Source organism: Falco peregrinus, chromosome Z (genome assembly GCF_023634155.1).
Source record: "Falco peregrinus isolate bFalPer1 chromosome Z, bFalPer1.pri, whole genome shotgun sequence".
NCBI classification, from domain to species: domain Eukaryota; kingdom Metazoa; phylum Chordata; class Aves; order Falconiformes; family Falconidae; genus Falco; species Falco peregrinus.
The window spans coordinates 69,856,489-69,879,940 of NC_073739.1; the positions used below are offsets into that span (position 1 = coordinate 69,856,489).

The 23,452-nt window shown below is 41.9% G+C and overlaps 1 protein-coding gene across 2 annotated transcripts in view; it reads left to right on the forward strand.

Annotated features, from left to right (window-relative positions):
- Window positions 1-23,452, forward strand: part of PLCXD3 (phosphatidylinositol specific phospholipase C X domain containing 3) — an 85,037-nt gene that overhangs the window by 32,148 nt on the left and 29,437 nt on the right. For both annotated transcript variants that reach the window (XM_055791565.1, XM_055791566.1), the window contains exon 2: window positions 22,386-23,094. In XM_055791565.1, the coding sequence (XP_055647540.1) occupies window positions 22,386-23,094 (709 nt within the window). The remainder of the gene's footprint in view (window positions 1-22,385; window positions 23,095-23,452) is intronic.

The following is a 23,452-nucleotide window of genomic DNA, read 5'->3' on the forward strand; positions in this document are numbered from 1 at the left end:
TGTTCTCGTGTTGTGGGGAGAGGTACCAAGATGGCTTGTGTAGTTTTAGTTTGTCCAGCATAGTGTTTCGGAGTGATAGGCTGTTTCTCCCCGCAGGATGCCTGCCTTATAGCTTACAGAGAGCGCTCACGTATGGTTTGTAGTGGTTCTTCTGGGCTGTGTGTTGCTATGTACCTTCCTCTGGATTTCTCATGTAGTGTAAATGTGCAAAGAGAATGGTTCATTTCCCCATGGATGTTTCTGCAAGACTCATAACAGCAACTCTGGTCTTGCAGGCTTTCCTTCCCTTTGTCCTTGTCCACGCTTTGCTACCTGTCACATCAAACACAGGAGTCTCACCCTGGGTTTCAGAGCCTAGCTTCCCTCAGCCTAACTGCTGAGTCCTGGGAGCCTTGGAGGGATGGTTCTTCCCTGTGTTCCTGTAGTAGTGGCACCTTCTCTGGAACCTGAGTCAGCATTTTCCACAAGCACAATCACCTTTCTTTTATGCTTTTTTTCTGTATTTCTGTGGGGGAGAAACACTGTCTCAGAATGGGAGTCTTGTTCAAGTCTTTCCCTAAAATTGACCTCTACTGTGATGTGAAAGCATGAAGCACTTAGCAAGCAATTGATGAGCTGACACCTTTTTTATGCTGTTAGTTACTACCTTAGTGTTTCTTTCAGCTCCCCTCTTTTGATTTTTATTCCTACTTCATGCATTTCTTTTTATGCATAGATCCTTGCAGAGGTGCAGGCTGTCTGTGATGTGTCTCTGTAGAAGTTCCTTCAACTCTTATCTTGAGCAAGGCAGCCATGTTCCTTGGTGAGGACTTCTTCAAGTTATCCCAATACAGACATTACTGCTGTAATTGTACCTCAGTGAAAAAGAAAAGAAATTGTGATGTACTGAATATGGGAAAGTACATTTAAAAATTAAAGAACCAAAACAAATTGAACAATTCTGGTGCTTAGTTTGAAATATTGTGGGCCTGGATTTTGAGGACTTCTTGCACGCTCAACTGTTTTCACACACCCCTGTGCCCTTAACCATATTCCTTCTTCTGGACCATGTGGCCTGATGTCTGGAGTGACTGAGATCTCCAGGTCTTTCTGATGTTCTGTTGTGTGTCCTCACAACTTAGTTCCTATATAGGGATTTAGAGCAAGAACAGTGTAAATTCATGCATCCAAACGGGGATTATATGCTGTTTGGGCACTGAGCTGCTCATCCGTGAGCATGACTCATTTCTGGGCAACTCTTACTTGCTTGGGAAATACTGTGGTAAGTAGTAAGACTTTCTACTCTTTGCCTGTCTGCCACAGAGGGGTTTTCAAGGTCATAATTTTCAACTTTAAACTTCTGAATTCTGTGTAGATGGACTTTAAATTCTTTTAATGTATGACTTTCAGCTTCTTAAGACCCTAACTTGCCTGTTAGTAATACAGGGATAATATTTCCCTCCCGTTAAAGATGCATTCATTAATAGTGGAGGTATTTATGCTGGGATTCATCTCACCTAATTTTAGCTGCCTGAAGTGGGCTGTTTGTGTCATTTAAAGAGTGGAGTAAAAGAATCACCTCCACTGGTGAACTATTCTAACTTACCTTAGAGACCTATATCTGGACAAGATAAGTACACACCAGAGGTCCCTCTCTTTCTCTCATCTCTGCAGGAATTTAAATGACTCGTACCACTTTAGATGAGAGGTGTAATTTTAAGCAGCTGCAATGGGTGAGGTGGTCAGGGTGATAAACATGGACCAGCTAATTGGATGTTCATCTGTGTGATGAAATTGAACACCCAACTCATTGCTACTTCTGCAAACAGCACATATTCAGCTGGGGGCGGTTTTACTGCTAGAATTTTACTGCCACAATTTTTATTTTTTTGTTTTTAATGCTGAGGATTCAAATCCACCCATGAGATCCTGGAAATCTCTATGTCTAAATATCACTATACTGTTGCAGGAGCAAAATCATAAAAACACTTCTTTCCTTTGGCTTGGTTTCAAATAGGGTAACATCAGTTTTATCAAACTGCCTCTGTTAGTGCTTTAATTCAGCAAACCGAGATTGCTAGGTACTGTTCCCTTTCCAGTCAAAACATCAATCAGAACTGCATGCTCCACAGAGTACTGTACAAATTAACATTTTAACATCTCTATTGTAATTATTCTGAGCATCTTTCCTTTATGACACTCACAAGAAAAAGGATGACTTGTCACTGAGTTTCCTGACTCTAATTTTCTCCCTGTGTAAGTGTGCTCTCCCAGCATCTCTTTCCCCACCGTCTATGCTGTGTGTCTCCAGTGCCCATACCCAGCTGAGAGCTCGCTGTCTTAGTTACTGAGCTGCCACAATAGAGGGCAGGAAGGATCCAAACAGCCGTTATGTATGTGAACAAGTAGTTTGAATGTTCAGAGGATCCGATGAATAGACAAACATATGATTTGACTGCTAGGGAGATGATTTGATGGCAAACAAAAGGTCACCTACCAGCAAAACTGTTAACTGGTGGCATGAGGGTGGGGACTGCTGTTCTGCTCACTGTTCATTTTCCTCCTACGCTGAGGGGCAGATTCTGCCTCCACTGCAGCTGCTCTTGCCACAGAGGATGAGCGAGCTTTTTGGGTGATGTGCCTGGGCGTGACCACAAAATAGAGCATGCAGCAGACAGGGATGAATTTCAGACCAGATCGGTTCCCATATGTCTCCTGTTCCTCTTTAAGGGCCATTTATGTGTGGTGCTATACACAAACCCATGTCTGGGTTTTCACACTTGCCTTGTCGTCCTTGAATTTACTGTCCAAAGTGCAATGCCTTGTGTGCCTCTGTTGCTGCTTGACTAGTGAAAATCAGTTTTGGCTTTCTATATGCAAAATGGAATTTGGCTTTCTGTATGCAAATAATTGAACTGTCTTGTCTCTGAAGTTCTTCGAAGGAGGCTCACTTGTGCTTGTGGAAGAAGGAAACAATTAGTATTTTATGTGGATTTGTGCATCTGCACAGAAAGGTGTGTTAGTGAAATAAAGCAAAAGGCAGAATATATATTTTGCTTGAGGCTCAGGTGCAATTTTGGCTTTTTTTTTTTTTTTTTCTTTTTGACAGCTAAGCACCTGGAGTGGGAAGTACTTGTGCTTGAAGGGCACTGCAGCAAATAAAAAAGCCATTGTATTGCCACTCTGCTTAGACAAAATGTCTTGCAATTCAAAAGCTTTTCTTCTCAAGGCTTTGTGCTGATTATTCCTTTGGCTTTCATTCACCTGCACCAGGTTTGCTTTTTATTCTTAATGCTTAGGGGAAATTATGGAACACCTAGCAGATCCAGCAAATTCATAAATCTCTGCACTTGATAACTGGGCTGCATTAAGCCTGCCTGGAACAATGCTTTGATATCAGCTGTGGATGTCGAAGAACTGTATAGCAATGAGATCTGAACTTTCACAACACCAACAGCTACATCACTGTTACAGTGGGTAGACATCTTTAATTTCAATTTTAAATTCCTGCCTCTTCAATAGCATGATACTGCGTGTTGTAGCTAAGCACTGTCAAGCTGGAAACTGTCTTGTCTCACTTGGAAGAGCCTAGATGTTACTGACTCCCAGGAATAGACTGAGTCCTGCAAGTCAGAGTTTCAAAGGTCTTTGGGAACAGAAAGATAGAAGTATATGCTCAGAGGATTTTTCTAAAGAACTGAAGAAAATTAGTTTCTATGTCCTATTGAAATGTATTTTAAAAAATATTAGTTCCTATAGCAAAGCCATGATTTTTTTTTTAAATTATGTTCCGTTAAGAGAGATTTTAATACTTTTAGCTATTAGTTTGCAAGTGGCTTTCAAAAAACTAGAGTACTTAATTGGAAGACAGATATGTCATAATTCATGACGCAAAAAGATCTTTTTAATTACATTAGTAAATGCTGTAAGATTAAAGCAACTGCATGCTGATAAAGATGCAAAACTGGTTTATAACAAGTGCATTGCAAATTTTCTAGACAGTCATTGTAATGTGTGAAATAGAGCTAATTAAAGTATGTCAGTAACATAATGTACAAAATGGCTGATTGCCAGTTGAGGGAAGAGATTTTGGAGCTTCCTGCAAATCTGAATTTTTCATTAATATGTTTAGATTTCAAAACATGGCCTCTGATAAGAGATATTTATTCTTTGTTTATATGTCGGTGCTGTTGCTAGTAATAGAAAATTATGGACTAAGTGTTTGTCATAGCTGAGAAAGAATTTGCCATGCTATTATTGATTATACTTGATTTTTAAAATATTGAACACTTTCACTGTATGCAAGGGTGAATGTTTACAGTCGTGAACAGAGCACAAACCCAAACTTCTGCAAACAGGCCTTGTGTGTTGTACGTGGGATCTGTCCCATCAGTGATGACGCTGCTGCACGGGAGGGGAGGATGATGTCCCCGTGGCAGTACCATCTGGAGGACCGTGTGCCTCCAAGGATGAAATACAGGCTCTGCAGCTGCCATCGAGGCTGTGTTCAGCTCACTGAACTGACAGCGGCACTGAGGGGCTGCCTGGCTGCCTGTGGCATGCGGGTTTCTGGGTTGAAGAGTGGCAATGCAGCAAGGTGGCCCTTTGAGGTGAGAGGGAAGGCCTTATGGTCTGTGACAGACATTACCAAGAATGTATAGCTGCCCTCTGAGTCTCTATTTGCACCACGTACTTCCTTGATTAGAAATTCAGCAACACCTGGTTCTTATGCAGCACTTTTTACTAGAAGAATTTTGATGGAATATATCTTATATATCCTCTGTTTTCAGAAATAACAATTGTGTGATGAAGAAATTTGCACCAAAACTAAGCACTGAATTTGTCTTCCATGCTGCTTTCTGGGTCACAACTGTGTGTCGGAGGGATGGGGGTCCTGGGAACTTTGGCTGCATGTGCTCCACTGCTTCAGTGATGTCCTGGCTGGAGGGTGGTTCTGCATTCAGCAGAGAGGTTAAGGTTGTGAAAAAGCTTTTTAAAGATAATTGCAAGTGGCTTGCTGGATTGATTTTTTTCCCAGTGCAGCTGCTCCTAAAAAAAGTAACAAGGACTTTATTCTTTGAAAGATTGAGTTACTCAAAATTTGTCAGATTCCTGAATTAATATATATGTCTATAATGGGAAGAAAGGCAGAGAGCAAAAAAAAGGCATTTTCTGATAAAGATGCAGCTTTGACTGTCTCCTTGAAAAACAGCCATAATAGCAGTGTGGAACAACTGCCATTGTGTTTGGCTGTGGAGTGGAACTGTCAAACTGAGACACTGCCTGCCAGTGCCATTTTATTAAAGAATTAATTAATGGCTCAAAACAAAAGGGTCTCCTTTCACACAAGCCAGTCGCCAAGGACCGTCTTGGGCCAGTCCTTGCAAATGTCTTGAAATAATAAATATTCAGGGCGGCATACAGCTAGAGAGTGGAGGGAAGTGGTATGTTAAGGCAGTTTGGTCTGTGATGTTCCTGCCTAAGGACAATCTCTACCCAGAAGAAATAGGTGACACAGAAGTTATGAGAGAAATTCAAAGGAAGCATGAAAGAATATGTGCTGACATCATCACTGCACTGTGTCAGCTTTAGCAATAACCACAAGCTTTACCATTATTACCAGCTATGGGATTACTGCAGATAATATTTTGACTTCTAAGCTGAGGAAGTGTCATGTTAAAGCCAAAACGCAGTCAGCCTAAATGGACTGCAGTCATTGCCATAATGTTCAGAGAAAACATGGCTTTTCTGGTCACATTCATGACTGAAAGCATTCCTTGTTTGGATGCTATGAAAGGCCTTTAAAACATATTTCCTAATTTTTAAGTTTTACTGTATAAAATTAACTTTTGAACCAGGGGGGTGAAAACAGCTGTGATGAGTTAGAGGGAGGATGAGAGTAGTATTCAATTACATGTTAGGAAATTACTATGAAATGTTGTATTTATGTAGTGTTAGCATGAAACAGCTAAACTAATTATTGTTTTTAAAGACATAAGCATATCCAGTGCAAATTAGATTATCCTGAGCCTGGACAAAGTGCAGATCAGCTGACTGTTCATTCAGTTAATCAATAGTACTGCCTGTGTTGTTTCATTGACTTCTTAATGCTAAATGGTAAACACTAACAGCCAGATCTGCAGCAGTGTAAATTGGCCTAATGGGTCATTAGAGCTATACTGATAAACACCATCTGGGAATCTGATGTGGACTGTAGACTGGAAATGTAGGAAATGGCATACTGCTATTTTATAACTTGTTTCATTCGTGTCTTATAGTCCTCTGTGTTGTATAGTGGCTTATTTGATTGCTATATTGAATCAAGCAGGGATACTGTTAGCAAAAAATAATGCAAGAACAACTGGATTGAAACTGGACTGCTAGGCACAGTGTGTTTGGAGGCCGTCTAGGTTGATCAATCGAGTGGGGCTCTGAATTGCCTGTTCAGTGATGGTAGAAGAGATAAGTAAAAGGCAGCCATTGACAGTCTGAATCCTCTCTATTCTGTGTGTCTTCAGTGGTCACTATTCTGTTTGCAAAATGAAATTGTTAGTCTGTATGTTCCTGGACTGTGGAGGATGTGCACCAGCTGATGTGGCCAATAGACATGTTTTGCAGTCCTAGCTAAGACTCTTCCAACAGTGGCACTTGTAATGCCTACCTGCGGTGTAGTGTGTGTTGCTATTTTTACCACATAAAATAGTATCCAAGTGAGTCCTGTTTCCTGCCTATTGGTTGAGACTGAGACCTTTCTTCAGGCCTCTGGTGTTTTGCTGTGTTTTTTTCCTTTTCTTCTGTGGTATCTCTCAGTCTTCAAGGTAAAAAATGAAAGAAGTCATTTGTGTGGATAGGAATGTTATTCAGAATTACAATTACAAGCACAAGAACTTTGGAAACTATTAAACCTCATATTTTAGGGTTTAACCTTATTCAGAAATCAGTTTATGAACGTATGGGGAAGAGGTAGTGGCAGATTATCCTATATGTCTACCTGGAGGGCTCAAACCTCTGCTGAGACGTAGCCCCTGGCATAAAGGGGATTCTGTTTTGTCACAGTGTGGCTGGTCTGGCAGTGCTTACCCGAACACTGATAGGCTGCAAACATACTTGCACCCAACTTGGATAGGATTTATTTTTAAACCTCCTTGTTTGGTTGCAGAGAGGTCTCCTGTCTATCCACACCTCACAGCCAAGAAATCAAAATGCAGTTCATCTTTGCTTATGTTTCCATTTAGTAGTAACCATATAGTTTTATTTAAACTTGTTCTCTGGATACTCCTTTTCCAGCTGGGTACATCTTCCCACTGTTATCTATAAAGCCTCCTGGCTCATTGTCTTCTAGTCTTGGTGCTCTCTCACTGCAAGAGGCTGTTTTTCTGGCTTTCTGGCATTGATCTAGTGTTTTATAGGTGTTGTAGTTGCTTTTCTTCACTCAGCATGCAGCCAGTCACATTTTTATCTTCTGCACGTGCTCCTAGAAGGGATAGTTTACAGCGGCTACCTGTGGCTATGGAGGCCTTCCATGAGAATTTAAGCAGCAAAGTGTGATGCAAGAAGGTGGTGAAAGATAGGAGGGCAGCTTTGCTGTGAGGAGGATGTGCTCTGAAACCTGCCACAGACTCTGGGGGCCAGCAAGCTCAGAGTGTGTCACCATGTGATGGTTCATGATGCCTTGCAGCTGATGTCTTACGAAAGCCACAGCTGTCTTGAACTCTTACATGCAAAATCTTTGAATTAGGTTATCTTCCTTGTACTGCAGTTGGATGTAAATGTCAAATGCTGATTATGTGGAGGAGTTGGTAAGCCCTCCTAGAAGGATGTTTTCCTCTGTAGTTCTTTCCCAGGGACTCAAGTTGTAAAGCAGTGGTTGTACATAGTAGAGCAGGGCTGTACTGTTTTTGCAGACCCCTGGGTTTGAGAAGGCCAGTGAAACCATGATGTAGTAACTTGGTGAAGGGGTTATGTTTATGGCTGAGTAAGCCCCTGTGCTTCCTCAAGGTGACACTGTTCCAGTTGCCCATTCTCTTGCACCCTGTTGAGTTACAGCAAAGCGAACTGACTGCAGGGGACCCCTGGGCCAGAGGGATACTCCATTTACATGTGCATAGCTGGTGACTTCCTATTCCTAAAGTTCGGGCTTCAAGTGCTTAGGGCTGCCTTTCTAGACTTTTGCAGGAAAAAATGCTTTGGCAAAGATGACATAGTGTTTTCCCATTGCATCTCAGGGCCTGAGGGAAAATATTTCAATTTCCCTCTCGTGAGCATGAAGTCAAACATTACAGTGTCTTTGCTTATAGTTGAGGAGACCTTGCATGAGAGAGACTTCTGGAGCACCTTGCCTTGGGACCCATGTCTTGCATTCAGTGCAGTGGCTAAGGGAGTTACTTTGCTTGTAGCAGTTTGTCAAATGTGCCAGGCACTATACAAAAGTAGAACTGTCTAATGTGAAGATTCAAGGCAACCAAAAGATAAAAGGTGAGGAAAATAAGGAAAGGTGCAGAGGAAGTGGAATAGTCAAAATGTAACACCTTACATGCTTCCCTCTTCCTCCCCTTCCTTTGCAGTATTTTACATCTTTCTGTTATCTTTCAGCCTTGGTGTCATCGGTCAGCTAATTTTATATGGACAGCTTATTAAAAGTGGCCTTTTAAAAGGGTTTGTATATGAAAGCCTTTGTGAACTGGCTCAGAAAAGGGAATAATATTTCTCCCACCTGCTTTCCCAGCTTTCTCCCACAAGAATCAGATGAACTGCTCACATTTTCCCCAGCTTTGCAAGCTCAGTGATGGAGAAAATGAAAAGGAATCTGGCCTGGATTTCTTGTGTAGTAATAGAAAACTTTTATCAATATTGTCCCTAGGACAGCCAATCCTGCAATGCTGATGAACTGTCAGTGCAGTCATTGCAGTGCAGGAGGAGTCCTTATTCTCTGTGTTGCAGGTGTCCTTGCGGGAGAGTCTCATGCTTGTACAAACAATTGAAAAATACTACCTTTTAAAGTTCTTGTGGAGATCCATCTCATGGCAGTGGCTTTCTTGTAGACAGAAAACCTGTTCTAAAGCATCATTCTTCCACTGGCTTTGCAATGCAGTCTCGTTTTACCCAGCCACACCTCCTGGTTTTCCTTCTTGGCCCTCAAATAGTGGTTAAAGGTACAGAAACTGCATATGCTCTGCAAGTAATTTCTGTCAGCTACAAGATCACTAGAACTGTGCAGTAGTGATGCTAAGATGTAACAGAAAATACTGCACTGTTTTTTTGTTTTTTTTTTTAAAAAAGAAGGGAGAGCACAATAAGATAAAAACTATACTGAGGCTAATGTATGTGTCAATGCAGCCGTGAGTTAGCAAAGAGCTATACTGTACATGCCAGAGAATAAAAGTGTAGATCGAAGAAGAGGGGAGAGGCAAGAGATGGAGGAAACAGAAAATCAAGCACCTAAAGCATTTGTGTTGCTGAAAAGATACAGGAAGTGGTAAGTGAGAGATCCATGTAATCAGAAGCAACTATTTCAAGGGAAATGTCTCTTGTTACCAAGACTATTGAAGGATATTTTCCATGGAAAGAAATCAAATAAATAGAAGCACAAGAATCAGAGGTTGTCTGATTTGATCCTGTTTTAGAGTGTGAATACTTGTGGCTATAGATGGTTAGTAGTGCTTTATGTGTGCATGGAGAGGAAGAGCTATGAACAGACCAACGGCCTGCTCTTTTTTTATAAGCAGACTCAGATGCATACTGCCCTTCAAGGCTGCCCTGTCAATGACAGCATTAGGGTTATGAACAAGAATTATGATCAGAAGGAATTCACTGTGGGGAGATGCCATTTTGCATGTTCAGCAGAGCTGCCTGGGGTCATCACAGCTTCTTGCTAGTCCCAAAGCTATTGGCTCACAGTTCAAGTGCTGCTGATTGCCCCAGGAGATATAACTTGGATGCTGATGACATAGTCAGCCAGACTGAGCTGGTGCTGGAATAAAATATGCCCCAAACTACTCCTGGCACGTTCATTTTATGATTAGAATCCAAAACACCTCTTGCTATTTTTTCCTCCCTGATATGTTCACATTCTTGTATGCTAGTCTCTTAATTAAGAAGAAAAACAGCTAATATGGTACTTCTGAGACTAGCATTTAACTAAAATGTGAGCTCTGATAGAGATCTCTGATGTGTCTGAACACACAGCAGTGAGTTGCAGAGCAAAAAGAAAAAGTACCATAGTAGATTTTTTTGCAGTGTTCTCAAACGTGCAAAAATTTGAAATAATTGTCACTTGTGGAATGCTGGTGATAGACAGTAGCTGCAGCTCTGTCCCCAAGTATTTTATCTCCAAGTGATTAGATAGTTAATTCATCTTAAGGTTATAGTTGTCCATAAAATATAAGGCTGTATATGGTGCTGATATAGAATATTCTGTTCGATCTTCATACATGCAGTAAATTCATAGATGAGAAGGCTGTGGCAGTCTGACTATCTCAGTGCTTGACCTGCATTATGCAGCCACAGTGTTGCATCTGGTCTGCTGTTGAAGTTGTAACTTCTGATGATCTTAAACCATGTGTTTTAGCTGCTTGGTCAATCCTGATGTAAAGATTCCTTTAAAAAGCTGGTAGTTACTGTGTCAGAAATAAGAGCTGATTTACTCATTTTTGAAAGCTTGAGTTGAAGTTCTTGTTCCATGAACCCTGCTGGGTTTTAGCCTGATAGGTGGAAGGAGCCGCCTTCTGTTAAAAGTCTGCTGACAAACCATCATGAAATCAGGTTTACAGTTTCACTTGACTGAACAAATAAAAATAACTTTTTTGTGGCTTATTGTAGGGCAGGTTTTAAATTTTTAAGGCATTTGCACCTTTTAAAATTCTCAGTGCAGTGCACAAATGTCCAACAGCATTGTTTTTTCTTTGCATCTGGTATACACACAGGTAATACTACTGCCTTCCTCCACCTTTTCTCCTGTGTACAGTTGGGAGGTTTAGATCACATTTGGAAAAAAAAAAAAGTGGGGAAGGCACACCAACTGATTGTCTCAGTCCTCAGCGTGACAATTTCCACTTATACATCTATAATGCAAAAATGTTGCCCACGCTGTTTGCATTTAGATGTCTGCAGGAAATCTGGTGACCTGACTTGCGCTTGACAGAGCAGCTGAGTAAGACTCCAGGGGCTGCGGAGATGGGGAGGGGTGGTGAGCAGTGCTGCTGCCCAGAGCTTGCCATGCTGCCACTGTGGTGTTGGGTGAAGCCTCCACTGAGCTGATTAAATGTGAGAATTGGTGTGCTCCACTCTATGTTATGGCCTGATATTGCAGCATTTTTTAAGGTTTCCAGTGTTAATCTTACATTTATCTGAGTAAAGATGTGCTTGTTTAGAACCTATGTTTGATGAAGCTAATAATTTAATGTTGATCTTCTAGAGTACAGTAATCTGAGGCTCTTGTAAAGCCCTGGCCTTTGGCATACTGATCCACTGTGCTGTCTTCTGTGTGCTGTCTGCATGAAGTCTGCAAGGAAATCTGTCTGGAGGTGGTTTGACTGGGAAGAGGTGGGAGGCTATCTACACTTACCAGTGTCTCAGAAAACATTATAACACCTTCTCCTACACAAATAATTATAGGACAGTAAGAAAATTACCAAGTCAGAGGGGAAACATGCTCTCAGGAAGGCAGCATGTGCTAATTTTCTGTTGAAGAATAGTTTCTTTAGCAGGATTGGCCTTGTGATGTCCATCGTTGAGTATGTGCTCACGCTGTTTGGAAAGCTAGAAATATAATTACATCTTATTTTTTCTTACTTCTTTACTTTTTTCAACAGAGTATTAGAGAATTTGAAATGCAGAATTTACTGATGTAGTGTTCTAAGATCAACAGGAGCTAGTCTTTGCATTTACAAGGAGGAAGCTGTAAGAGACTGAATGTGGCACGTTTTTGTACACCAAATGTATTAATTTGAATTGAATAATGGGTAACTTAATCAGATTTTTAGTCAGGCTTGCCTTGTGTATGGTGATAATTGCCAGTTACCTTGGGCCTTAAAGGCAAGTAGATCCTTCCCCACCTTCCAACCTGTTTGATTCTTAGAAGTGAGTTCCTTAAAAGAAAGAAGCAGTGTTTAGGTGAGGGACTGATCTAGGCTCAGTCTAGTGACCAGAAACACTTCCCCAGTGCAGGCACTGCCATAGTCCACAAACTGTCTCTTAAAAAACAAATTTAAATGGTAACAGCTTCAGACTGAGTCAAGAGCAGTTCGGTTCATGTTTGTCATAGAAGTATTGACAATGTTAACAGTCATAGGCGCCCGTTGGAGGCAATTGTAGCCATGTTCAAAGGCACAAAACAAAATGATCCTTGGGAGTATTTTGCAAGTGATAAGGAAATGCCAGAGGAACAAGACTAAGTGTTTGCTTAAAATGCTTTCTTCCGCATGAAAATTTAATTTGTTTATAGGGAGGACAAAAACATAATCATTCCACGTCTGACAGTTGGTCAATAGGTATGAGATGCCGTCTCCAAACTGATAGACTACCTACTTATTTCTTCTTAGCTAAGAAGCTGGTTCAGACAGTCTTTTTCAACAGTCTTCAGTGATTTGTAGTAGTATGTACAAATGTTTTTCTTTTTTTCACTTCTTATTGGACTCAGGGTGGGGGGCTGGGGAGATGTTGTGGTTTAACCCCAGCTGGCAACCAAGCCCCATGCAGCTGCTCGCACACTCCCTCCACAACAGGGTGGGAGAGAGGATCAGAAGCATGACAGCGAGAAAACTCATGGGCTGAGATACAGCAAGTTTAATAGGCAAAGCAAAAGCTGTGCCTGCAAACAGAGTAAAACAGGGAATTCATTCACCACTTCCCATGGGCAGGCAGGTGTTCAGCCATCCACAGGAAGGCAGGGCTCTGTCATGCATTACGGTGACTTGGGAAGACAAACGCTGTAATGCCGAATATCCAACCCCCTTCCTTCTTCTTCCCCCAGCTTATATACTCATGGTATGGAATATCCCTTTGGCTAGTTTGGGCCAGCTGTCCTGGCAGTGTCCCCTCCCAGTTTCTTGCACCCCTCCAGCCCTCTCGCTGGCAGGGCCTGAGGAACTGAAAAGTCCTTGGGTTGGTATAAACATCACCCAGCAACAACTAAAGACATCAGTGTGCCATCAACATTGTTCTCACACCAAATCCAAAGCACAGCACTGCGCCGACTACTAAGAAGAAAATAAACTCTATCCCAGTAGCTGGTGCGCCTGTTGTAGTTGTGCTGTGACATTGAACGTGGATTAAGTTGCTCCAGCTGAGATGTTTTGGCTGAGAAATGCACTTCCACCTATGGCAGAAGTAGTATTAGAAACCATGTCTGGCAGAGACTGACAAAATGTGACTTTGAAGTGGTTTTCAACAGAAAGTAGTTCTGCTCACCCTTGCAAAAAAACTGTGTTAAAATGTTTGCAAACCAATTACTGTGCACCTATCTGGTTTTTCATGTACAATCAGGTAGTGTGTTCCTCGACACACAACAGGCCCAATAAGGCAGCACAGCACAGACTCCTGATGCCGTGTCCTTAGACATGGGACCAAGGTCTGAGTTATGGTCATGTGCAATTCCGATGGCTGGTGCAGGCCTCATCTGGTGGTGGAGGGAAAGTGCACCTTCATCTCCAGCAGGAGAAGAGTGGGGGTTGAAGGGGAGACTGCCAGTTCTGGGGGATAATGGGGTGGGCAGGAAGGAAGCAAACATTTTCTTTCCTTTTCCCAAATTGTCACCAAGACCTTCAAGGCAGAATGGGGTACAAGTGGAGGAAGAGAAGAGTTTGTTGGAGGTGATAGGACTGGCGCAGAGGACATGGGCAGACGGAGTGAATGTCTGATGGGGAAATTGTGACTGTGCTGTATTTGCAGTGGCATTTAAATTCTTGCAAAGTTAATAGTAATGTAATGTTGCTTTAACAGCTTCATTCTCTGTCACTATCACCCTTTTTGCTTACTTTCTCAGACACAACCAGAATACATCTCTTTTGTCACTGCCTGCCTCTTCTTCCTCCCTGATATGTGATGAGTTCAATTTATCTGGTGTTAACATAACTCCAAAGCAATTTGGAAATCTGTTCTTCTGAAAGAAGTGAAAGCAAAACGGGGCTCTTTCCTGCAGACATTCATGCACATAATTAAAATCATTCAAACAGTTAAGTGTGCTTAGAATTGGGCTTTGGATTTGTACTTTATCAGTAATCTTCTATTGAAAACCAAGGTTAATTCATCCCTGTAGTTAGAGTTTGAAAGCATTAAAGTGTTTACTTAATAGGTTAAAACTGTTGACTTTGGAAGATTTAACTGTCTGGATATAAAGTTGTTTGCTCTATCACCTGGAAAAAGATTTTATTTAAAAAGTGGAATGATTTGTGTTTATGTTACCTCACAGATTTCAAGTCTGTTTAATGGGCTTATTTTAAAAATGTCTTCATTTTGGTTTGTTGTTTTTTTCCAACAGAAACCTCAGGGCTTTATATGCAAAAAGTGAAATGGCTCTTCTGTTTTCACTGCTTGAGAGGGGGTGAATCAATTTGACTTACATTTGGGCTAGCTCACTGAATACAAAATCCAGGCTTATAAAATATTTATTCTTACTTTCTGATCAGACAATTCACTTGAATAAAACCCAGATACTCTCACATATTAAAAGATTCCTCTCATGTAAAGAAAAGTCCCAACTTTTTATCTTTAATGAAAATCCCAGTTTCTGTGCTGAGACCCAGTTACAAGAGTTTGTGTTTGTTTGGGTGGCCAGGACTCTGGGAAGAGTACCCACTGCCCTGACCTTCCATTGAGAAAGTTTCCTGAGCCTTCAGAAGGCCAAAAGGTAGACCCAATCCTGATCGTGCTGCAGGCAACTTTGCATGAAAAGCTTGGCTAATTTATGGGCAGTGGAGGAACTGGCGGGTAGGGAGTTATATGGGATTTCTGCAGCTGTTGGAGATTGAGATGGGGGAACCAGATTGTGGGTGAGTTCCCTCACCAGGTACCTGTATCCTTAGCTTACTGACGGTTTGGCCTGTTGTGACCATGGGGTCTGGGTGAGTGAGTGCTGGGAGGTGGCCAGTTCAATCTCTGCAGGCTTCTCATTTCAGACACAGAACAAAACAGAATTTGGGGAATCACAAGGAGAAAGCTTCCTGATCTCTCGGCAGAGAGGCAGTTTTAGGCTTCTCCATTCCTCTTCAGCAGATCTAAGTTTGCATGGGGCTGTCTGTGCATTTTTAACTGGTTTACCTAGAAACAGCAGCACGGTGCTTGGAGAACCGAGCTGTTTCTCATAGGGTTTGGACAGAGTTTATGAACCTAGAAAGCGGTTTTATGGGTAGCAGAGCATTGTCTAAACATGTTACTTCATAACTAAATGTGATCAGAAACATAGCCAGTGGGCTTGTGTGTACAAGAATGGTTCATACACATACTCTTGTTCTGACTCTGACTTGTTCATTACTGGGATTTTTGCATTACCTGAGCTACTGTCTGCCTCCCTTCCCCTGCCTTTGGATTGTCGAGTGCAGAGTGTGTATAGGTGGCTAAGCCCTGTGACCTTTGGTTGGTGTCAAGGGCGCACAACTGGTGATGAACACTGGAAGAACAATTGATAAGCGAGGCAGTTGCCTGTAAGGAAGCTGAGTCACTGCACAATCTATAATCTCTCTTTTTTTCCCAGCTGCTTTTGTTTTGCTCTCCAGGGTAATCTGTATTATCAAAGCTTGTATCACCCAAGCAGTTTGAATGCTAAAGGTAACTGGACTATGAAGTCTGAATTGCATTGCTCTTGGTGGCACCTTTTGGTTTTCTGAGATGGGCTGTGGTTTTGATGCAGAGAACAGTGCTCAGACATCTTAAAAAGAAGGTGAAGCACAATATTGACATGCACCAACTCTAGTGCTCATGACTAGGCTTTGCTATTCCTTGAAATTGCAGTCTAGCTAGGTAAAGATTCATAGGGCTTTTTCTTGTGTGGTTGATTTTTAAGGTCAATCAGGACAGTGAGAGCAGACCAAACGATATTGCAAGAACATCTGCATTGCTCTCCTGTGTACCAGAGGTCACAGAATTTGTTCTAGCTGTTCTTCACAACATCCAAGAAAGGTGTTGTAATCTGCCTTGATTGTAATCAAGCCCTCATTGACAAGGATGTTTTCAAAAAAGTTAGGCTGCACCACATGTGACATTTCAGCAATAGTCACCAAGGGATGTCATCTAAATATAGGAATACAACAACAGGTAAAGCTTTCAATGACACCCAGAGCAGTAGTAAAAACCTCTACTTCCGACAGCTGTTGGATAAATCCTAGTGCAGAGACAAGAGGAGCTTAGAGATGTATGGGAGAAGGGGAAGTGAGTAAAACATGCCAAAACCTGTGAAACTTTGCTTCTGTGTTTGTGATTTTGTGACTTGTGGATCTTCAGGGTGTGATTGCTGCTGTTGGGAGCACGTTGGGCAGTGCTGTTCAATTCAGTACCTCTGTTTTTGGTGTTTACCAGGCTGTTGTTAAAAGGGATGGCCAGGGCAGGCAGTGAGGCGAGGGGAGGGCAGAGTGAAGTTCAGGTATGCTTGCCAGCTTTATGAATGATATGTTAAAGCTCAAAAATAGTAGCTTTGCGGTGCCTCTGTGTAAATCTCTGTGGGACTGAAGAAACGATTTTGAATTGAAATGCACTCTTCCTGAGGGACTTTTTCCAGCAATGAGCCCAATTATTTTTTAAGGAGGTGGAGGTGGGGTGTTAGCCCTCCAGGGAAACCATAAATATGTCCATAGCTGAGCTGTAGTGGGTTATATATTCCAATTGCCCTATCATGGGATTTCAGTAAAGAAAACAAGAGACATTCTCCCTAGTAAAAGTACTAGCAGCTCTTTTCTTCCAGTCTAAGTGATTCAGCACATTTTACTCTTGAATATCTAAATACTGTGCGGCCACATCTAAGTTCATGAAAATTTAATGCCTTGCTGGTTGAAACTGGCCACTTTGGGGTTTTGGATCACAGCCAATGCACACGTTTTAAGTGTCTCTTGATAATTGCTTCTAAGGTTGAGAGACAAGAAATGAATTTTTATCTTAAGGGAGAGGTGAATAGGCAAACACAGAATAATTTGCATTGGAAAGGAGCTCTAGAAGTCACCTGGTCCATTCCCTGCCCAAAGTGAGAGCTAACTACAAGTTTGATGAGGCTGTTGAGCCAAGTGTTGCGGATCAGGGATATCAAGTCCAGTCCTGCTGGGCTTCCACTCCAGGGCTTACCTGGTTGCATGGGGAAGTTGTTCCCAAGTAAACAAGTCTTTTTCTGCAGGGCTGCTTTCTAGCCACTTGGTTCCCAGTTAGCTGTACTACTGCATGGGATTATCTGTCCTGGGCCCATCTTGCCTTTGAACTTCCTAAGGTTCATGTCATCCAGCTTCTCTGCTGTGCTGAAGTTTCTCTGTATCCTGATTTTGGCTGTGTGATGTGTAGGTGCCTGCTGTATTAAACCATGACGCTCTGAATACCAACCTTCCCCTCTCTTAACCTCTTCCCTCAACTTAGTTTCACCTGAAAACTTGCTGAGGGTGCTCCCTGTCACGTTGTCTGTGTCAGGGATGAAGATGGTAAACAGAATTGGCTTGCAATCAGCTGCAAGTTAGACTTTGAACCTTCAGCTACAACCTCTTGAGCCTGATGGTCCAGTCAGTTTTTCACATGCCTTATAAGTAGCACTTGTCTAGTCGGTGTCTTCCTAGTTAGATTGCAAGTATATTAAGGGAGACTGTGTTAAAAGCCTTGCTGAAGTAAAAGGAAAATTTTGTTTTCCCCAAAGCCAGTTGTTCCATCCTAGAAGGCAGTCAAGTAGGTCAGTTATGATTTGCCCTTGCTAAATCCATGGCAGCTGTTCCCAGTCACCTTTTTACCATTCAATAGCTGGAAATGGTTTCCATGAGGACTTGCTCTATGATCTTCCCTGGTACTGAAATGAATCTGACAGACTGTTCCCAGGATTTACCTGCTTTCCTGTTTTGAAGATGAATGTAACTTTTTGCCTCCTCCAGTCAACATGACCTGTGGAAGTTGGGAGAGGGGTTTATGGTGATCTTGGCCTGTGCTTTCTGTGTGTTCAGATGACTCTTGCCTCGTCCCACCTACATGTATGTATCTTATCTATATAAGTAGTCTTTAACTCAGTCACCTTTTACTAACGTGAAGCAGTTTGAAAAAGAAAGTACTAGGCAGAGACATGGGGTACTTGAGAGCAGACCTTGCCAGTGAAGACTAGGGCAAGGAAGATACCAACTACTTCAGTATTTTCATTGTCCTGCTTTTGAGGTCTCCTGCCCTGTTCAGCAGTGGACCAGCATTTGCCTTGCTCCCTTTTACTGTTGACATATCTGCCAGAGCTCTCTTTCCCACCCTTCGCAGATTTTCCACCCCACCTCCAGCTAAGCTATGCCCTTCCTCACTCACTCCCTGTGTTCCTCTGTTCCTCCCAGGGAGCCTGTCCCTGCTTATACCTTCTGTACGTGGCTTTTTAGGTTTAAGCTCACTCAGGAGTTACCCATTCAGCCAAACTTGCCTCCTGCCTTACTTCCTTGTTTTCTTGCACACTGTTCATATGCTTTGGAGAGGTTGTCTTTCAAGTTCAACCATTTCTCCTGAGTCCCTTGATATTTAAGGTACTTCTGCCATAGGTTACAACTTCGCAAATTCCTGAACTAGTTGCGACTGTTGCTCTCAAATCCAGGTTCTTTATTCTGCTATGTGCCTCCCTCAGTATTTTAAATTCTTATATCACCTCATAGTCACTCTGGATAAGGCTGCTGTCAGCCTCTATGTCCCTAGACGTTTCTTCCTTAATTCATACCACGTAGTAGTGCTCCTGGTCTACTGAAAGGAGTGCCTGTAGAAAATAAGTCTTTGATGCTGTCCAGATTGCCTGTGCTCTACTGCTCTGCTCTTCCAGTAAATGTCTCAAAGTTCCCCATAAAAACAAACCCTGTAATTATGATGCTTCTTTCAGTTGTTTAAAGAAAGCTTTGTCCGTTTTCTCTTTTTGACTGAGCAGTCTGTAGCATATACACACCATGTTTACACCTTGTTCGCCAACCCCGTGATCCCGATCCACAAGCCTTCATCCTTGACTCCATGGATCAGTGGTATGTTGTGTTGTTGAAATAGTGGGAAAACAATGTGCAACACTTTAAGAAAGTGCTAGACATGTAGTAAACTGGTGAGAAAGTATGTTTGTACACACGAGGAATACCAGTGCTCCCTCCATGACTTCGGACAAGTCGTTTCCCCTCTCGTTGCTTCCCCATCTCAGACTGTGAAGTCTCTGTGGTAGAGGCTGTCCCATACATCAGGTCAGTGTGTCCTCTGCCATACAGTAATAAAGATAGTTTATGGGCAAGCACTACTACCTTCCAAAGACTGCAGGCATGATGACATTAGTACTTTTGAATGTACCCTGCATCCTGTCTTCATGGAAGCTGATATTTGGTAATACAGAGAACCTGCAAGTCCACTTCACAGTGGCAAAGTAGGATGGGAATGTCCCTGTGCAGCAAAGCAAGACTGGAAGGAAACCTGGCTGCTAAAGACAACTGTGTTCATACAGGATTCTCTCATTACCAGGAACATAGTGATTTTGCGCACAACAGTAGAACAGATCATACTCTTAATTTGGCCTGCCAAGTGCATGGATTTTGAATATCCCTCAGTTAGGTTAGGGCAACAGGGCAGGATGAAGGCATAAGGAAACGTAAATGAATGAATGATGAAAACAAATATTTAAATGACCTGTTCAAATTACTTACACATGTGGAAAGACAAAATACTTCCTCTATTTTTCAGTCAGGAGGAATCTTTACATGCTTTTGAATAGCAGACATCTGCTTTGTTCGCTATCAGCCAAGTCAAGCTTTGTTTTCTTTTTACAGTATTTAAAAGTATTTACAGTATTTTATAGAGGACTTACTTGTTTGGGTTACAAAACATGGAAGTTCTCATTGCGCTATGTGCTTTTCCCACACCTTCCACATAGGAATCCCCATTCTTAGGCTCAAATATGTGCATGAAGACCCTAATTAAGAAAAAATATTTTTCTGAACTATCCTGCTTGTAATGTTGAGTCTTTTCTAACTGTGATGTTCCCCCCAACCTTTCCCTGGGTTTTGCATTGCCAGTAGCTAAAAGCTACCTTTTGACAAGTTGTTCACCTTAGTTTTCTGCTATGAGAACTGTGCTGCCTCTCTCAGCTGAAGTAGTTTTAGGTAGCCTTCGGCACTGTGTGTTGCATATTGGCTGTGGTGGTCAAGTTTAGCTACCTCTTTGCAACTTCAGGTTGCAAGTGGCTGTAGATCAGACAATAGAGGACAAATGGTTTAATTAATCTTAATATCATTTTGAGCCTACCGCTGCAATCAGTTGATCATGTTTATACATGTACCTACGCTGACACAAAATCTTACTGAAATAAAAAACGTCAATGGACAAAGTGAGGGTTTGCAAGATCCATCTTTCTAATATCAGTAGCTATGCCTTGTTTTAAAGAAGACTGGATTTACTTTGATTTCTAGATCAGTGCAGGTTACATTGAACAGATAATTTAATGTATCTCATTGATTTTCCCTGTAATACTGTTGAAACACAAGTCACTGCTCTAATAATTTGTTTTACCATTGAAAGTCAGTATGCAGATCTGGTCCCCTGGGATATCAATGTGTAATCAGATACTCCATGATCTAATCAGGTTCTGCAAGGAGTATGCTGTCAATTCAATGCTTAGCAGTAGAAAGCTTCATCAAAATGGAAAATATTTAAAGTAAATATTTAATTAATATTTAAAGTAAAATCAGTTCAAAGAGACAACCATGAAAAGTGGGGTGTGCAAAATTTTAAGACGTTTCTCAGATTAAACAAAGCCAAATCCAAACTAGAGTCTAAGATGATTTGTTGTGACACTATTGTTAAAGAAGGAAATGTTATAGTTGTCACTTCAGTTTATAGGGTTTGTTCCAGTTCAGTTAAAATATAGCATTGCCATCAGAAATTACTGACTAGCAGGATTTCATTAATGTGATACTTGCCACAGCATGCGTGATTTGGAAAATAATTTTGAAAAGCAGCTACAAAAATGTCAGCAGCAGAGGGTATGACCTGGGCTCTGAACTCATTTTGATGCTAGGATTTGTATCTCCGAGGGCCTAGCCCTACAGTCCATTTCAGAAATACAAGTCCTGCTGACCTTGAAGGAGTTTTGCAAGCAGTGCGACATAGGCAGAGGAGCAGACCTGCTTGCTGTGAGGAGTCTTGGCAGAAGCACCTCCTTCAGCTGGGGCAGCAGGAGTGTGGCTCTGCCTGCAGCCAGACAGTATTTCTGTATAAATGGCCAGATTTCACCACCAGGTATTAGAAGGCTAGTGGTAGGCAGGGGTGATGATTATCTCCCAGGATCAGCTCATCTTTCCATAAAGCAAGGCGAAGTCCCTTAGAGAGGAATGTGTTTGCAGATGTTGGCTTTGTCAGCTGCTTTCATGTAAATGTCTAAATGCTGAGCAAAATAATTTTTTTGTGTGTGTGTGTGGTTGTAGGTTTTTTTAGTGGACGTACCTTGAGACAGAGAGAATTTTGCACAGCAAAGTGTCTTACATATTTGTATTCAACTTCGCTATGTTGTGGAAAATGGTAACTTATATACGCAGGCAGGTTAAGTAGTATGTCTTGTTCTTGTCCATAGCGTGTAGTGGAGTTTTGGTATTTTATCAGTGAATGCAATGCTGTCCTTGGCTTCATCTGTTGTACTTACGTAGCAATGGAAAGCAAAGAATTTTAGCGGTAAATTTAAGAAGGAGAACAGCGTTCAGTAACCTTGTTGATGATCACATCAGACTTGAAATAAAGGAATGGTCAGAAAGATTGCATGTCCTTGGTGTTTTTCAACTCATATTTTAGCTAGCTGTAAAGTTGTTGGTGGGGGTTGTTGTTGGTTTGGTGTGGTTTTGCTTTGGTTCTGCAAACTAGGCAGTGCATGATTCAGTGTGCAGGGCCAAGCCCTCCTCCTCTCGGCTCTACATATTTATTATGTGACCAGCTTTGATGGAGTTACACCAGGACTGCTTTGACATTCAGAGCCCGCTGACTTCAGTGAGCTTAAAGGTGTAAGAGCAAGCTAGGAGAGAGCAGAGGGAGTGCCCAGACAAGTGGTGGAACAAGCATTACGTTTCCTTCAAGTTCTAGTCAGGTGCTGCTGGGGTAAATGCTGCCAGAGGAATGTAGTGTATTGAGAAGGGCAGGGGAAGAGCCCATTGGTGAGTATGGGTACAGCCAGAAAATTATGTTTATTAAGAAAGAATCACTAATGACTTCTAATTTATGAACAAAATATTGATTGTTTTCATCTGTTGTGTTTTTAGGGTCTCATGACTCATTTAGCTTCTACATTGATGAAGCCTCTCCAGTTGGGCCTGAACAGCCAGAGACGGTCCAGAATTTTGTGTCGGTTTTTGGGACTGTGGCTAAAAAGCTGATGAGGAAGTGGCTGGCTACACAGACCATGAACTTCACCAGCCAGCTGGGGGCAGGTATAAGGTATTTTGATCTTAGAATTTCCACCAAGCCCAGAGACCCAGACAACGAACTCTACTTTGCTCATGGTTTATTCAGTGCCAAAGTCAAGGAGGGTCTGGAAGAGATCAATGCATTTCTCACTGACCACCCAAAAGAAGTGGTCTTCTTGGACTTCAATCACTTCTATGGGATGCAGAAGTATCATCATGAAAAGCTTGTCCAAATGCTCAAAGACACGTATGGGAACAAAATGTGTCCTGCGATATTTGCCCATGAAGTCAGCCTCCAGTACCTGTGGGAAAAGGAACACCAAGTGCTGGTGTTCTACCACAGTCCAGTGGCTCTCGAGGTACCATTTCTTTGGCCAGGCCAGATGATGCCAGCTCCCTGGGCAAACACAACAGATCCGGAAAAACTGATCCAGTTCCTCCAGGCGTCAATCACTGAAAGAAGAAAGAAGGGCTCCTTTTTTATATCTCAAGTAGTGCTGACACCAAAGGCTAGTACAGTGGTGAAGGGGGTTGCAAGTGGTCTCAGAGAAACAATCACAGAAAGGTAAGTTTCTGGCAGGTAACGTGCTGACTGTGCTGAATGTGTGTGTTGGTGATGCTGCTTTCCTAATTGCTGTTAAAGAAACTCCAGCACATGTATTTCCTCTATGCTACTGTGGGTTATTCAGAACCTGGGCATAATCCTGAATTATTTAAAGAGAAACACATTGAGGGAGAAACTTTTGTATCTTGAAAGGCAATCTGGCATTGAAGCCTAATGATACCTTATGGGATTGGCTTAGCCTTTTTTTTTTGTGTGTGTGTGTGTGAATGCGGGTTTTTCCATTTGTTTTCTTTTTAGAATGTGATTTCTTACCATAAGCACTGAACATCTTGCCTCGGATTTCCTTACTTAATGTCGA